Source organism: Sminthopsis crassicaudata, chromosome 4, assembly GCF_048593235.1.
Source record: "Sminthopsis crassicaudata isolate SCR6 chromosome 4, ASM4859323v1, whole genome shotgun sequence".
NCBI classification, from domain to species: Eukaryota; Metazoa; Chordata; class Mammalia; order Dasyuromorphia; family Dasyuridae; genus Sminthopsis; species Sminthopsis crassicaudata.
The window spans coordinates 470,278,571-470,293,967 of NC_133620.1; the positions used below are offsets into that span (position 1 = coordinate 470,278,571).

Below are 15,397 nucleotides of genomic sequence, written 5' to 3' on the forward strand. Positions count from 1 at the left end.
CAGGAGATCCCCCTCCCCTGGATCAAACAAGAACAAAGCTCGAGCCTTGCTCTCTGCTCCCCATCACTCCCCGGAGGAGCTAGCCCCGACGCTGGAAGGTCACCAGGTCGGGGAGGGGGGCTGATTCCCTTGTTCCGCCATCATTTTTTCAGATCTATTTCCATGGCGAGCCAATTCCTGTGACTGTGACTGTGACCAACAACACGGAGAAGACCGTGAAGAAGATTAAAGTGCAAGGTAGGAACACCCCCCCACCCCCGGCAGCATCCTCAGACGGTGGGGCCCTTGCCTCTCCCCACCTCAGTGTGTAGGCCGGACTGGGCTTAAACATGCCCGACTCTGCCGTCAGGAGAAAACACAAAGCCCAACGTTCCGCATCGGCGCCCAGAGAGCGGCCGCGGCCTTAGGAAGGGGGAGCTGGTGGCCAGAATTATGTCCCCAAAGCTCCATCTTTCCTAAACGAACAGGTGACAAATCTCCACGTGACAAATAGAGGCCCCAAAATATCCTGGAGAATTCAACAAAACCGCTCACTCTCCCACCGAGCTGTTGTGCCGTTAGCTTTTCCAGCTGTCGGCACCAAATGCTACTCCTGCTCTTACTGATTAATTGATCATAACAGTAGCAAATGTCTATATGCACACCCCTGGAGCTGGCTTTGTATTAACCAAATTACAGATGAGGAAACTGAGGCAGGCAGAGTTGAAGGGACTTGATTTCTAAGTGTCGGAGGCTAGATCTGCACTGACTCTCTGCCCTCCGACCCTCCCAGGTGCCCACTTACTGTGATGTCATGGGGGAGGGTCCCTGGCAGGGCTTGGGTTCCCCACCTGTTATCAGAGCTCCCCTCCCTTCTCTTTGCAGTGGAACAAGTCGCCAATGTGGTCCTGTATTCGAGTGACTACTATGTCAAACCTGTAGCTGTTGAGGAGGCCAAGTAAGTAGCCCTCTTCTCCCGCCTCCCATTTCCGGCCTCCTCGAGGTCATTCCTTCTTGCTTCCATTGCCCTCAGTTTGCCACCCCAGCAACAAATCAGGCTGTGCTCAAGATAGGAGGAACTCTAGAGTGCTAGTCCCCTTGGCTTTGGGACTGGGCTGCTATATATTTTGTCTAATTTTGGGCTAATTTACATTTTATCTAATTATTGCGCTACTGTACATTTTGTCTAATTTCTGGACTATGGCACATTTTCTCTAATTACTAGGCTAATTTACATTTTATCTAATTACGTCCGTTTTCCTAAGAGAGACTTCTCAAGCATCTCTATCGGTTTGTTTTGAACAAGAGTCCTCATGAACTTGGGCCATTTGGAAAAAGCTACGTCTACCAATATTTTATCTACCGATAAAAGGAGACCCACCCGAATTTGAAGATGGGCTTAATTTTCCTAGTGGATCACTGGGGCTCTGAGGCTTCTAATTTGTGATTCTGAGCCGTTCTGATTTTCTTTCTCTCTCTAGTGAAAAAGTGCCACCAAACGGAGTCTTAACAAAGACGCTGACCCTCACCCCCTTGCTCTCTAATAATCGAGAAAGGAGGGGCATTGCCCTGGATGGAAAAATAAAGCATGAAGATACGAACTTGGCCTCCAGCACCATGTGAGTTCTTTTAGTAACCAGTGCTATTCAGATCAAGTTTTTTAAACTTTTTGCCCAAGGAATTTTTACGGGACCCCGGGTAAACCATCATTTCCCAACCCCCACATTTAGCTACATGACCCTGCAACCCACAGTTTAAGAAGCTTTGATCTAGAGAATCACAACTCAGAACCTAGAAGGATACTAGAAGCTGTCCAGGCCATTTTACAGATGAAGAAACTGAGCCCCCAAAAGGTCACAGAGTCATGGATTTAGAACACAAAGGGATCTTGGAGACAGTGCAGCTAGCCTTCCCCACTCCCACATTTTATAGATGAGACCCAGAGAGTTTAAGTGACTAGGCCAAGGTCACCCAGCTAGAATGTGTCTCCAGCAGGATTTGCATCCAGAGTCTAGACTAGCTTTCTCCATTAAGCTGGGCTGCTGGCCACCTTTCTGTTACCGGGCACTCAATAGGCAGGCTCTTTCCTACGACAGTAACCTTTGTCAGTGGAGATAAGTTAAATTCCCTCCCTGAATCCAGCCGGAGCTGTCGTTCCAGGAGTAGAGCTGAATTTGCTCACTCCATTTTGGTTGCCTTGCCGCCATCTTTACAGAGGCTGTGAGGAATCAGGAACCGGGGAGCCCCATGCAACTGGAAGAGAATACAGTTGTCAGATGAGCTGAATGGGGATGACACGTGTGAGAATTCTTTCTCCTTCTGCAGTTCCTCAAACCCAGACAGTGAAAACCGATGCCCTAGCGAGGGAAGAAAGAGAGATGTTAGGATGTAAGAGACACAACTGGGAATTCGGCCCAAAGGGAAGTGAACATGGACTATGGGGACAGAGTTAAAGCAGAGGGCGGGGGAAAGTCTAAATATTAGGAATCAGGAACAGGAAATGGGATTCACTAGTCCCTGTCAGTCTAATTCATTGTGGAAATCCATCTGTCAATAGGTGAATGGCAGCTCCCATTGCTATGAATTTTAGGCTGCACTTCATCCCCAACTACAGCCAAAACCTGAAAATTTACAACTTGTTTATAGCCAGCATTTTCACTCTTGGCTCTACTAAGTGGTTCAATGGTTCACACATACCTGGGTCTAGAATCAGGAAGACCTAAATTCAAATCCAGCCTCAGACACTTATTAGCTGAATGACCCTGGGCAAGTCACTTAATCAATATCTGCCTCAGTTTGTCCACAGTTAAATGGTCATAATAATAACTCCTTCCCAAGAAAATGAGATAATATTTGTTCACCTATTTTACAAACCTTAACTATTCTATGAATGCTAGCTAGTGTTATTATATGAATAGTGATAGAAGCATTACCATATGTGTGTCTTAAGTTTGCTGGTCTCCTCAGCTGCAGCAGCAGCAGGAATAATAGCTTCCCCTTGCATAGACTTTCTCCCCAACAAGATGGGGGATGCTCTAGAATAGAGCCATAGCCATTTCAAATAACTATAAAAGATATAAAATACTTAGCGATCTAACTACCAAGATAAACACAAGAATTATTTAAGTACAATTACGAACCACTTTTTTTTAAAATCATGTAATCATACATATATTTATTATAATTGGTTATAATTGATGATATAATTATTATAATTGATGATGAAGTCTAAATTCACAGAAGAAATCAGATTCTCTTCTCATTCTCGGACAAAAAGTGCATCTTACAAGAACAAGACTTGTTTTGTTTTTGTTTTTTTGTTTTTTTCTGAGGCTGGGGTTAAGTGACTTGCCCAAGGTCACACTGCTAGGAAGTGTTAAGTGTCTGAGGTCAGATTTGAACTTGGGTCCTCCTGAATTCAAGGCCAGTGCTCTATCCACTGAGCCACCTAGCTGTCCCCCAAGAACAAGACTTAAAATGAGAGTTTTGAAAAGTAATTTCTAGCAACAGCAGGGATTGCTTCTGTAACCAGGCATCTTGGGTTTGCTTATAGAATGTAAAATCATCCTTGGACATTTCTGGCTTTAGGAAAGACCCATTACAAGTTTGCTATATAAACAAAACAAAACAAAAAAAAAACCTGAAATACTCTGTATGGACCACTTTTTAAAGAAATACAGACAAAAAAAAAAAAAAAGAAAGAAAAAGAAAGAAAGAAATACAGACAGACCTAAATAATTAGAGAAATATTCATTGTTCATGGGTAGGCCAAGTCAATATAATAAAAATTACTATACTACTTAAATTAATTTACTTATTCAGTACCAAACCAAACTGCCCACAGATTCATTTATAGAACTAGAAAAATAACAGAATTACTATAGAAAAAAAAAAAAGTTCAAGATTCTTAAGGATAATAATGAAAAACAGTGGGAACAAAGAGAGCTTATCAGTACCAGATCTCAATCTAGACTACAAAGCAGTAATTCTCAAAATAATTTGATGCTGGCTAAAAACCAGAGCAATCACTCAGTAGAACAGATGAGGTGCATGACACACAGAAGCCAACTGACCAAACAGCCAAGTGTTCACTAAACCTCCCTGCTCCAGGAATGGGGATTTACAGTATGCCTGAGCTTTAGCTCTGATGATGCTCATGACTGCTATACAGAAACAACTGAATTTACCATTGAATTAGCAATAATAATGAGTTAGAAATAGGCAATGAGCACTGGTAAGGGAAAAACTAACCTTGGAGTTAGGAAGATTTGGTCTCCAGTCAATCCTTAGACTCTTCTTGGCTCTGTGACCCACCTGAGGCAAGTCATGTGAGGGACTGGTGCCCCCTGATGCTCAGAGGTATCAGTGAATGGAAAGGGTTCCCACCCTAGAGTTGCGTTCATTGTTCATGGGTAGGACCAGTCAATATAATGTAATTAATATTTTATAATAAGCAGAATGTGAACTGAATCCCCCCCCCACCATGGCTGGTATTTAATTATTGAATTTCCAGCCCTGGCTTAGCTCTCCAGTCTCTTAAAGGTGATTCTTGTCATATCACCTACGACAAAGAAAGGAATATCTGTCTACCGTCCCCGGCCCGAGCTCCCTCTTCACTCTGACTTTTTTCTCTCTTTGGGCAGCATTAAGGAGGGGATAGACCGAACAGTGCTGGGCATCCTGGTGTCTTACCAGATCAAAGTGAAGCTCACTGTCTCAGGGTACGTATCCTAAGATGAAGGAATCTTTTCCATCTTGTTTCTAGGGAAGGAAGAAGGCCCTTGAGGCTCTTCTGAGCTGGTCGCCTCCCACTGAGCACATGCAATTGGGAAAGTAGGAGCAGGGCTCTTCCTAGGAGTCTCACCTGGGCCAAAAAGAGGGGAAAGGAGCCAGAGGGAGAAATGGCACAGAGAGCAGGACACAATGTCAGAGAGAATCTGCCTGTGCATTTGGCAGGGGGTGGGGGGAGAGCCCCAAATAAGCGGATAGTATCCCAGAGAGAACAAGAGGATACAGTGCAGACTGGCGAAGGTCCAGGGAGGAAGCGGGCTCTTCATGTCAGCTCTTTAAGACAAAGCCTCAGTCCTCCTACCCTAGTTATGGTTTAAGAGGAACAAGGAGCCAAGAGTATTACTTCCTATTCATTACTTCCTAAAATGGCCCCAGAGAAGGATTTTGTTGAAGTGTGCATCTGAAACACCCGAGGATTTTCATTTATTTGGCTACAGTTGGTGTCTGGATTGGAGAATGAATGGGGGTAAAGGGGAAACCACTACCCAGGAGTCTGACTGGCCTTAGGCAGGATCCTTGGCTCTCTGGTCTCTGGTGGGATAATATTGAATCGACTGAATCGCTTAAAGGAGTGGAGAAAGCGTTTTGTTTCTCTGAGAAGTATCCGGATACCTCAGAATTCCAAGAAACCCAATTCTCAGTCTGGAAAATAAGATTCTCTCTTTGGCACTCTCCAGGGCATGGGCGGGGGGGTTCAGAATTCTCACTCTTCCATTCCCATTTCCCCAAGACTGAGCCTCCCAGCCTCGGGACCTGCCCCAGGCCTGGTCTAGAAGCCAGACTGACATACAGAGTATATCTTAAGAAGGGAGGAATATTTCACTTACTCCCAATAGGTTCCATTTCACACAATGTTCCCATTAGCAATATTTCTTAAAATGGGACACCCTCTCTGGTTTTTTCCCCATATGGATATCAAAAGTAGCTAGAGTTTGTAGTTCATACTTGAGTTCAAAGAACAAATAACAGAACTTACAGGCTTCATCTTCTGGGATCCTGAAGAGGCAAGCTTGTCATAAGATCAGAGCTCTGAACTAGGAAGGACCCTCAGAAGCCATTGAGAGACCCATTTGACAGAGGGGGAAACTGAGGTCCAGTTCCAGGGACGAGTATCTGAGGTCACAGTAACAGTAGAAGGCAAAGCGGTCTGGGTCCTTAATTTCTCTAATTTCATTTGATTCTTTTGCTCCTAGACCTCAGTCATTCTCACCTAGGGTCAGGAGAGTGAACTTGTAAGTGGGTGGTGGGATCTGAGGCAGACAAGGTGGGTGAAGAAGAGGCCATGTATGAGTAATAACTAAGTTTTGTGGAGCTCTGCGCTTTAACAGCTTTCTATGTTTTTTAAATGTCTTTCCTAGCTTTCTGGGCGACCTCACCTCGAGGTAAGTCGGTCCACTTTCTTCCACTGTCATCTCCATTACTAAAACAAGCTCTGTCTCTGGGTGTTTGTCTCTTGCTGTTTCTCTGTCTCCGTCTCTCTGCGTGTCTGTCTGTCTGTCTCATCTCTCTCTTTCTCTAGCCAAAGTAGCCTCCTTGCTGTTCCCCCACAGAGCATTGCATCTCCAGGCTTTGGCCCCATTCCCATCTCACCTCAGCCTCACGGACTCTCCAGCTTTACTCAAGGCCGAGCTCAGGGGCCACCTCCTTCCAGGAAGCCTCTCTTGGCTCCCTCCACCCCCCATTGCTAGTGATCCCCCTTTGGAAATTTCATCCTCAAATTAGGCTCCTCGAGGTAAAGGGCTGTCTTGATTTTGTCTGTCCCCTCAGCCCAATGACTGGCACATGGTAGGTGTTTAATAAATGCTTGTTGATTAAATGATTAATGAATGAGCCAGGGTTTAGGAATAGGGACAAGACTGGGGCCAATTTCCTATCTAGCCCAGTACATTTTGTGATAGCAGGAACCCAGAAATATTCATTCGCTCGTTAGAGACATGAGGCCCCAAGTTTTGTGTTGAGAGGGAGAAAGGTTCTCCAGTAACCAGAGATGGGGAATGAAGGAGGAATGGCTCAAAGAAATAGCAGAATTTTGAGCAGAGACGAGACAAGAGGGTGCAGAGAAGAATCATTCTGTCCACTTGCCTTTCTTTGTCCTGACTTTATCCTCCATTTGTTCTTGTCTCCCCGCCTTCCTCCCTGACTCCTTTCTCTTAACCTCAGCCCATCATCATCAGTTCTTTTCAGGGCTGTACAAGATCCCACTCACTCTGTCAGACTGGTTTCATTTGGACACAATAAACACTTCCCAACAAACCCTAAACAGCTCATATCCTGAAATCATTTAAGTAAAGCTGACACTGTCTCTAATGCATAAATGTCACAGGTGGAACCCATCACTTTCCGCTTTTGTACTGTACCAATCAAAGTGTGCTTTGATTTTGACGGTGCAGCAAGCCTAGATACTATATGTCCAAATATAGCCGGGTTTTGTATGGGATGACCCTCCACATCAATCCCAGGCGGGATTCGATGGACTCCAGCTGGAAACTATTCCCACCCCTACTTCTCTCCCACTGCTACTGGCTTATTTCCTTGTTCATTTTCCACTTGGGTTCTAAGACAATTGGGAGATGTTCTGAGAGTATATAATAAATATTATAAATATTTTAGGGCAGCTAGGTGGCTCAGTGGATAGAGCACCAGTCCTGAAGTCCTCCTGACTCAGGTCCTCCTGAGTTCAAATCTGGTCTCAGACACTTAACATTTCCTGTGTGACCCTGGGCAAGTCACTTAACCCCAGCCTCAAAAAAATAAAAAAAAAAAAAATATATATATATATATATAATGTTTTATAAATATCATAAATAATTAGAAAAAGAACTATACTCTCATTAAGTAACAAATTAGCTCTAAGCCTCTGCCTTATGTTAAACTAGAGAGACATTTTTACCCCAGGCTTTCATTTCTCTCTTTCAAACTCTCCCAACTCGAATCTCTCCTATTTTATAGACTTAAACAACATCTGTATTATGACTCATGAATTTATTATAGTAGCAAATACTAAACAGCAATTAACAAAGCAAAAATAAGATTTACAATGAGTCAGTCAAGTCACCTCTCTACAGGTAAGATGTGGAATAGAATTCTTTCATCAATGCTATCTTTTTTTCTTTTCTTTTCTTTTCTTTTTTTTGCTGAGACAATTGGGGTTAAGTGACTTGCCCAGGGTCACACAGCCAGGAAGTGTTAAGTGTCTGAAATCAAATCTGAACTCAGGTCCTCCTGACTTCAAGGTTGGTGCTCTATCCACTGGATTACCTAGCTGCCCCTAACTTTTCTTCAACTCTAGAAAAAAGAATTCTCTCCGAATGGTAATTCAGTAATCTTAAAAATTATATTCATGACTCTTTACAAAATACTTCTCTCATAGTATCTCTCAGACAGTTCCTCAGTCTCTCAGTTTATTTAATCCTTCCTGCCTGTGCCTCATACAGTTTACTTAGTAGTATTTTATTTTTCAACATTTGTTTTTGTGAGATTTTGAGTCAAATTTTTCTCCCTTCCTCCTCATCCTCCTCCCTAAGCAACAATCTGCTACAGGATATACACGGACAATCTTGCCTCACACAGTGTGTCTGTAGCCATGACACTTAAAGTCGAGCACTCCAAGATTCTGTTCTCTCTCTTTAAAATACAGAAAGTGTGCCGTCTCTGTGCCAGGGGCTACTTGAGTGAGGATTACAAAACCGTACTAGGACACCAATATGAGACTTTTTATTTGACCCAAGTTTTGCTCTTGATTTGAATCTCCGTTTGTGCTACTTTCTTGACTCGGTATCCCTTCATACAAGTCCTCCCGTGTTTCTCTCAAATTTTCCCCTTCCCCGTCCCTTAGAGCACAGCATTATGTTTCTTGCCATAGCCAGATAGTTGACAAGGGATAAAAAGAGAGCTCCTCTTCCACGAGGGTTCCACCACTTTTCAGTGTCCATGAGTGGGCAGCCCAGGAGCTGCTGCCTGACCATGGGCACCTTTCCTGTACTGACATCTCACCCCTTTTCTTTAACCTTTGTTCTGTGTGAACTGCTCGCGACAGATGCGTGTTTGTTCGGTACTTACCTGTGCTTGCGTGCTAACATCAGTCCTCTGCGTTCCTTACAGTGAAGTGGGCACCGACCTGCCGTTCCGCCTCATGCATCCCCAGCCTACAGATCCAGGTCAGTCTCTCCATGCTTCGGGTGGCCCTGAGTGTTCATTCCTTGCGGTCATTTGTTCCAAATGGGCTTCTTCTTCTGGGAAGAGAGGGGTCAGATGTACAGAACCCGTAGAGGTGAGATGGGCAGGAAGTCTCTGCATCCAGAGGAATCCCCAAGACATCCCCCAAACTGGAACCGATGCTGGCTTTGCTTTGTGGACAGACCCCTGGTCACAGAGTAATTTATTAGCAAGGGTGGCCATAAGGCCTAGATTCCTGACACTAAAGTCGGGTTTTACTTTTCATGACTCTGATCTCTCTTCTCCTACACAACAAGCTCTAGAGCCCTCCCGGCTGTGTGATCTCAGGCTATTTCCTTCCCTCTCTGTGCCTCAGTTTCCAAATCTATAAAATGAGAGAACTGAATTAAATAGTCTCTTCCATTGCTAAAATTTTAATGGCAATATTGGCTTTGTGAAGAGAAGAAAAGTACAATTTAAATTGAAATGTGTGACTAATAGGACTCTAATACATACATGTGCAAATGTGTGTGCATGTGGGTGGGGGTTTATGTACATATAATATTTTGGATGTCTGTGTATATAGACAAATTATATATGGGTATTTTATGGATATATGTATCCATATATGTATCTCTCTCTTCCTTTTTTTCTCTTTCTTAGGTATGGGAGCTTTTAAAAAAAATGATAACTACATTTCTTTCTTTCTTTTTTGCTGAGGCAATTGAGGTTAAGTGACTTGCCCAGGGTCACACAGGAAATGTGAAGTGTCCGAGGGCAGATTTGAACTCAGGTCCTCCTGACTTTAGGGCTGATGCTCTATCCACTGTGTCACCTAGCTGCCCCAGATAACTACATTTCAACATATTTGGTTACTTTGTAATCTTAGCTGTTTTATTTCCTGCATTTAAAACATGATTTTTCAGAAGGGAGCCATAGCTTCATCAGGGTACCCAAGGGGTCCATGTCACAGAAAAGGTGAAATACCACTGGCCTACACAATTCAAATAACCTTTATGGGGTCAGCAAAAGTGTATTTTCAATGAAGACAATTTGCACAAGTAGCTTTGGGGTTTTCCATCTCTTTCTAAATAGTTTCTCTGCCTTGCTGGTTCTTAATATAGGAATTTGCATTTAATAATGAATGGGCCACCCAGAGTTACTTTGAGATTTGCAAAATGGCTCAAACTTTTAAAAATAATTTTGTTTTCATTCTCTCCCACATACGCTTTGCCAAATGCATTTTTTGTGGTCCCATATTTCTGGGGGGAGAGAATGCCATTCATATGTTTTTGATTCATTTATTCTTATATCATCAATGTACCATCTTCAAGGACCATGTGATATCCAAGAAGGAAAGTCTTTGTAAAACTGGAATTGGGCCCAGAATCCTGCATTTTAGCACCAAAAGCCTTTGGTTCACTAGTGGAATTGTGGCCTTTCATCAGTGGCCTAGTTCCACCACATGGGGCTCTTCCCAAGTCCCATCACACCAGAAATGTTGTTGTTAGACACTTGTCCGGTTGTCAGATTTCACCTGTATCACCAACCACTAGTTTCTCCATTAGCGTCTTTATGATGTGAGAAAAATCCATGGAAGGACGCCAGTACATTGGGTGGATTCCCTCTGGTGAATTTATGGGAAGATCTAGAGGAGAGTTGAATAGGAAAACTGCACTGAAAGTCGGGTCTAGAACACTGTGGGTGTCCACAAAGTATTTTATTGCTGTGTGCTTGTTGGCAAGGCAGGGGCATAAATAATGAGTAAATAATAGAGACGTTTTAAGCACACGCCAACACAGATTTCACGGTGTTCTCCAATGGCATCTCTCCGATGTGTGCCATGGGCCGTTCGTTATAAAGTGTGTGAAAACGAAAACAAATTGTATTCAAAGCAATCTTCCGTGCTTTGGACCTTCTGAACATGCAGCCCCTTAAGATGGCCAGTTAGTAGAAATAATCTGAAACGGACACCTTAGTTTGGGAGTGATTAACTGAACGCCTGCTTTGTGTAAACACCAGACCAAATGTTTGGGGAGCTACAAAAGAAACAAAGGCCCACAGAATTTTGCCAGTGAAAAGGGAAGCATGCAAGCAAGAATATCCACAGGACGTCAGATGAAATCATGTTATGGGGGCACCTCGTTCCATAGGTATTGGGAACTGTTGTCATGTGAGAATTGTTCTCAATGGATAGTGTTGTTCTTGGAGTCAGGAACCTGAATTAAAGTTCTGCCTTTGACACTTCCCAGCCTGGTGACTCTGAGAAAGTCCCTTGGTTTCTTTGGGCCTCAGTTTCTTTTTTCTGCAAAATGAGGAGATTGGATTCAATGACTTCTGAGATCCCTTCATCCCCTGTGTGGTCTGAGAGCCCCATCAGGGAGTCTGTGGCCTTACCATTTTTGATATGTACAGATTCAACCCTAAGAGATCCTGCATGAGAAGAAGCATCCGAGGGGTTGAGTGAGTGTGGGAAATCCCGGATCAAAGATAAGAAAAGAGGAAAGCAGATTTAAAGTGTACCCAAAGTTCCCCATCTTGTTGCAATCTTCTTCTTGTTGCTTTTTTTTTTTTTTTTTTTTTTTTTAATACAAAAGATGTTTGTTTATTGACGGTCATTAAAAAAATATTTTTAAATAAATTTTTTTAAAATTTATTTAAAAAGACAGAAAAGCCTTCCAGGTAGAAAAAAGTCAGAAAGGCTAGAAGAAGTGGACCCCATTCACTGACCCACGCCAGCCTCGTCTCATTTCTCTTACCATAAGAGCGTTTGAAAGAACTGTGCCTTCAGCCCCACTTATTCATGACTACAGCCTTCCTGGGAGAGGGCGAGCGTGTGCTAACTAAACTACTAACCGGGCTCCCTGAATTAGAGGGCTTTCTTGCCACAAGGGAAAGCAGGGACAGGGACCTGGTCAGCCCAGGACTGATGGGCATCTTAGTGGAGACAGTCAAAAAGAAAGCAGAAAGTGCATTCTTGACACTCACTAATGACTTCTTTCTCTCCTTTGCCTGCTCTCGGAAACAGCCAAGGAAAGGTAAGAACCTTGAACCCTGTCCTCTAGGCCTAGAGAAAGAGGGAGGGGTTAGCTTTGTTCTTCCTGGACCCAGAGAGTAAGACCAGGAGCTACAGAGGGCAGGGCCAGGAAGGACGCTTCCGCTGACCATCAGAAAAGGCTTCCAGCAATGGGAACTGCCCACCAGGTAGCAAGTGGCACTCCCAAGGGGGTCTTCAGGTACCTTGTGGAGGGAGAATCTCATAGAAGAGCTTCTGATTCAGTCCAGGTTGGACTAGACGGCCTCAGAGGCCCCTTCCTGCCCTGTTATTGGAATGAATCCCTGAAAAAGCACTTCTTAAGGGCTTCCCAGGTACTCAGCACTGGGCACGAGGCAAACAGAAAAGCTTGAGACAGTCCTTCCTCTTGGGAAACTCACTCTCTAAGTGGAAGAGACAACAAATAGAGAAGAAAGTTCAATTTCAGGGCAGAGAGAAAGGAGCAGAATCCCCACAAAGGCGGGGTGGATGGCAAGGCCCAGGCAGACACAAATCCTCCATCACCTGCTCCATTCTTCTCTGGCTCCAGCTCACAAGGCTCTGTGTGTTTGTGCACATGTGCAGGGGTCATTTACATGCCCCATGGGGCTCTGAATTGCCTCCGTGTTCTCCAGGGACAGCCCAGCCAGCCAGCCTTCTTCTGGTCCTTAGGCCTCTCAAGGACAAATGTCGGCACTCACACTAGACCTGACGCTGAGGGAAAAGATGTCACTTTTTTTTTTCATTCAAATTTAAGAATATTTTAAAAATCAAAACATTCAGAAAAGCGACATGAGAGAGAAATGTCAAGGCTTGTATCCCCCGGGTGGGCGAAGCCGCCAGATTTCTGAGGCTCTCTGAACTCAGATGAGGAAAAAATTTATAATTTTTTACCCCTAGGATTCTCTAACTAAAATTGAGCACTTCCTTTAATTGTGATTTTTAAGATAGACAGAAAGAAAGAAAGAAAGAAAGAAAGAAAGAAAGAAAGAAAGAAAGAAAGAAAGAAAGAAAGAAAGAAAGAAAGAAAGGAAGGAAGGAAGGAAGGAAGGAAGGAAGGAAGGAAGGAAGGAAGGAAGGAAGGAAGGAAGGAAGGAAGGAAGGAAGGAAGGAAGGAAGGAAGGAAGGAAGGAAGGAAGGAAGGAAGGAAGGAAGGAAGGAAGAAAGAAAGAAAGAAAGAAAGAAAGAAAGAAAGAAAGAAAGAAAGAAAGAAAGAAAGAAAGATTTATGTAGATGTAGAGATAAAGACAGATAGATATAGATAGTAAGAAAGGGTCCATAGGCTTAAGCAGGCTGCCAAAGGGGGCCACGAGAACTCTGTAGCCAGAAGAAGATCAGGGTGGGCAAGCAGCAACCACAAGACCTTGGCCATCACTTGGAGCATTGTGAGATGATCCAGATATTTGTCTGTCTTTCAGCTCAATGGGTGAGGATTTGGTCTTTGAGGAGTTTGCTCGTCAGAATCTGAAAGACGGGGCTGAAAATGAAGAAGAAAAGAAAGAGGGGCCGGAAAACGAAGACTGAGCAGTGTCAGCGGGGAGATTGGCCTCTCATAGGATTGTAGCGCTAGCTCGGAAAGGGGCCGTCAAGGTCATTTAGGGCAACCCCTGCATTTTACAGAGGAACAGCTGAGGCCCCAGGCTTTCCTTCAGTGTCATAGAAGTAGAACAGACATCATTAAGCAGAGTTCTAATTTCCTCTATTCCTTAAGAGACAAACCCCATTAAAGAGGTTCCCTAGGTAAACTGAGTCAGCTTATAGATCGGGCCGATTAGAGGTTCAGCATGTGCTCATTTGAGAGGGAAGATCTGCATATCGTCAAGAGAACTCAATGAACATAAACACCAGGAAACAAATGAAGCAAGGAGTCCAAAGAGCATCGATAGGCAAGAAAATCAAGTTGGGGGATTTGCTCAAAGTCACCCCGGCTGCCTCCAGAGCAGCCCTCCAGGCCAGCCCGGAAAGCAGAAGAGCCCATTGAAGGGTAGTAGTTTGTACTGTGTGAGCTCCCTTCCCCCAATGCTCAAATAAAGTTCCAGTAGTGGCTAAAACGCAGGTGGATTTATTGACTCGAAGGCCCGAGCTGTTGGAGCTGCCCCAATGAGACATTTTGGAGAGTCTGAGCAGCCATTGTGGGGCAAGATACCGGGATGGAAGCCGGCTGCAGGCTGAACCTCAGAGGAGGAAGGGGAAACTGAGACCACAGTTTAGCTTACAACTTTAGAGTCCAAGCTCCTCGTTTTATGGGTGGGGAAACTGAGGTTCAGACAGAGAAAATAACTTGCCCAATGTTCCTCAGAGGCAATAATGGGATTTGAACCCAGGTCCTAGGATATAGCTGACCCCAGAGTCAGGAAAACCTGGGTTCTGACCCAGACTGACCACATGACCCTAGGCAACTCTCCAAGACTCAGAGTCCCTAGGATCAGAGGTTTTAAAGTCACTGAGTCCAATTTTACAGATGAGGGAACCACAGTGGCCTGCCAGGAGTTAGTGTCCAAGGCAGTGCCATAGTCCCCAGTCCAGAGCCTATCTCCTCCCAAGGCACGGAGCGGCTCTGATGCAGACTCCCAGCCCTTGCAGGCTGCTGTGACCTCCATTAGGAGGTGAAGTTTTCCCTTCACCTGTGAAACCACAACTCTGGCCACTTTGTCCTTTGTCTCCAGGATTCTGGGTGGGGGTGATCCGTGATTTCTCAGAGAAGAAACTCTGGGGGTCCCTGAGGATCTGACCTACCACCGGCTGCCCAGAGCTCTACCTGGGATGGCAGGAGGGCCCAGACCCCAGACTCTAAAGCACTTCTGCTAAAAGTCCCTTTTCTTTATGAAAGCCTTAAGGGGCTGGGCGTGAACCGAGAGCCTCTGCACCCACATCCATCTGTGAAATCCCAGACCTTAAAAATCCATTATCAAAGGTGAACACTCCCAGCTGTCCCGCTCCGCGTTCAGGGACCGGGTCATTTTCACAAAAGTCTCCTCTGGGAATCGGCCTGAGTGGTCCCATCTAAGCACTTCCTGTAAGTTCCAGACACTGGGCTAAGCCAGAGGGATAGAAACAGAGGGGAAACTGCCTTCAAGTGGCTAATGTCCTCCTAGACGGGGTTCGGGATGACCTCTCTGGGCTCCGGCAGCTCTGCCGGCCTAGGATCCTGCCTGGTCAGCACCAGGAGGAGACGGCATTAAGCCGATTATGGAGGCTCCAGCTGGTCCCCAACACAGTATCGAGCCAGAGGCCTGCTGGCAGCCGCTGAACTGGGTGAGGAAACGCCTCTCCCCTTCCCCTTCTCCTTTCTGGGACCACTTCCTTCCTTCCAGCCCCCACCCTTCTCCATCATCTGCTTCCTTCCCTAGAACGTCTCTCCTCTTCCCTGCCTGGTGGATCTAAAGACATAAAGCCATTATTCACTGACAGCAGATCTGGGGGAACCAGGATGAGCCC

The 15,397-nt window shown here is 44.8% G+C and overlaps 1 protein-coding gene across 2 annotated transcripts in view; it reads left to right on the forward strand.

Moving 5' to 3' along the window:
- The window catches only part of SAG (S-antigen visual arrestin), a 24,714-nt gene extending 10,704 nt beyond the window's left edge, over positions 1 to 14,010 (forward strand). The window contains exons 9-16 of one of the 2 annotated variants that reach the window (XM_074264295.1): positions 153 to 237; positions 865 to 937; positions 1,461 to 1,598; positions 4,623 to 4,700; positions 6,129 to 6,152; positions 8,872 to 8,927; positions 11,954 to 11,963; positions 13,378 to 14,010. In XM_074264295.1, the coding sequence (XP_074120396.1) occupies positions 153 to 237; positions 865 to 937; positions 1,461 to 1,598; positions 4,623 to 4,700; positions 6,129 to 6,152; positions 8,872 to 8,927; positions 11,954 to 11,963; positions 13,378 to 13,483 (570 nt within the window). In that variant the 3' untranslated portion in view covers positions 13,484 to 14,010. Of the gene's footprint in view, positions 1 to 152; positions 238 to 864; positions 938 to 1,460; positions 1,599 to 4,622; positions 4,701 to 6,128; positions 6,153 to 8,871; positions 9,332 to 11,953; positions 11,964 to 13,377 lie in introns of those variants that run through there. The other variant, XM_074264294.1, reaches the window with a different exon arrangement.
- The last annotated feature ends 1,387 nt before the right edge of the window (positions 14,011 to 15,397 follow it).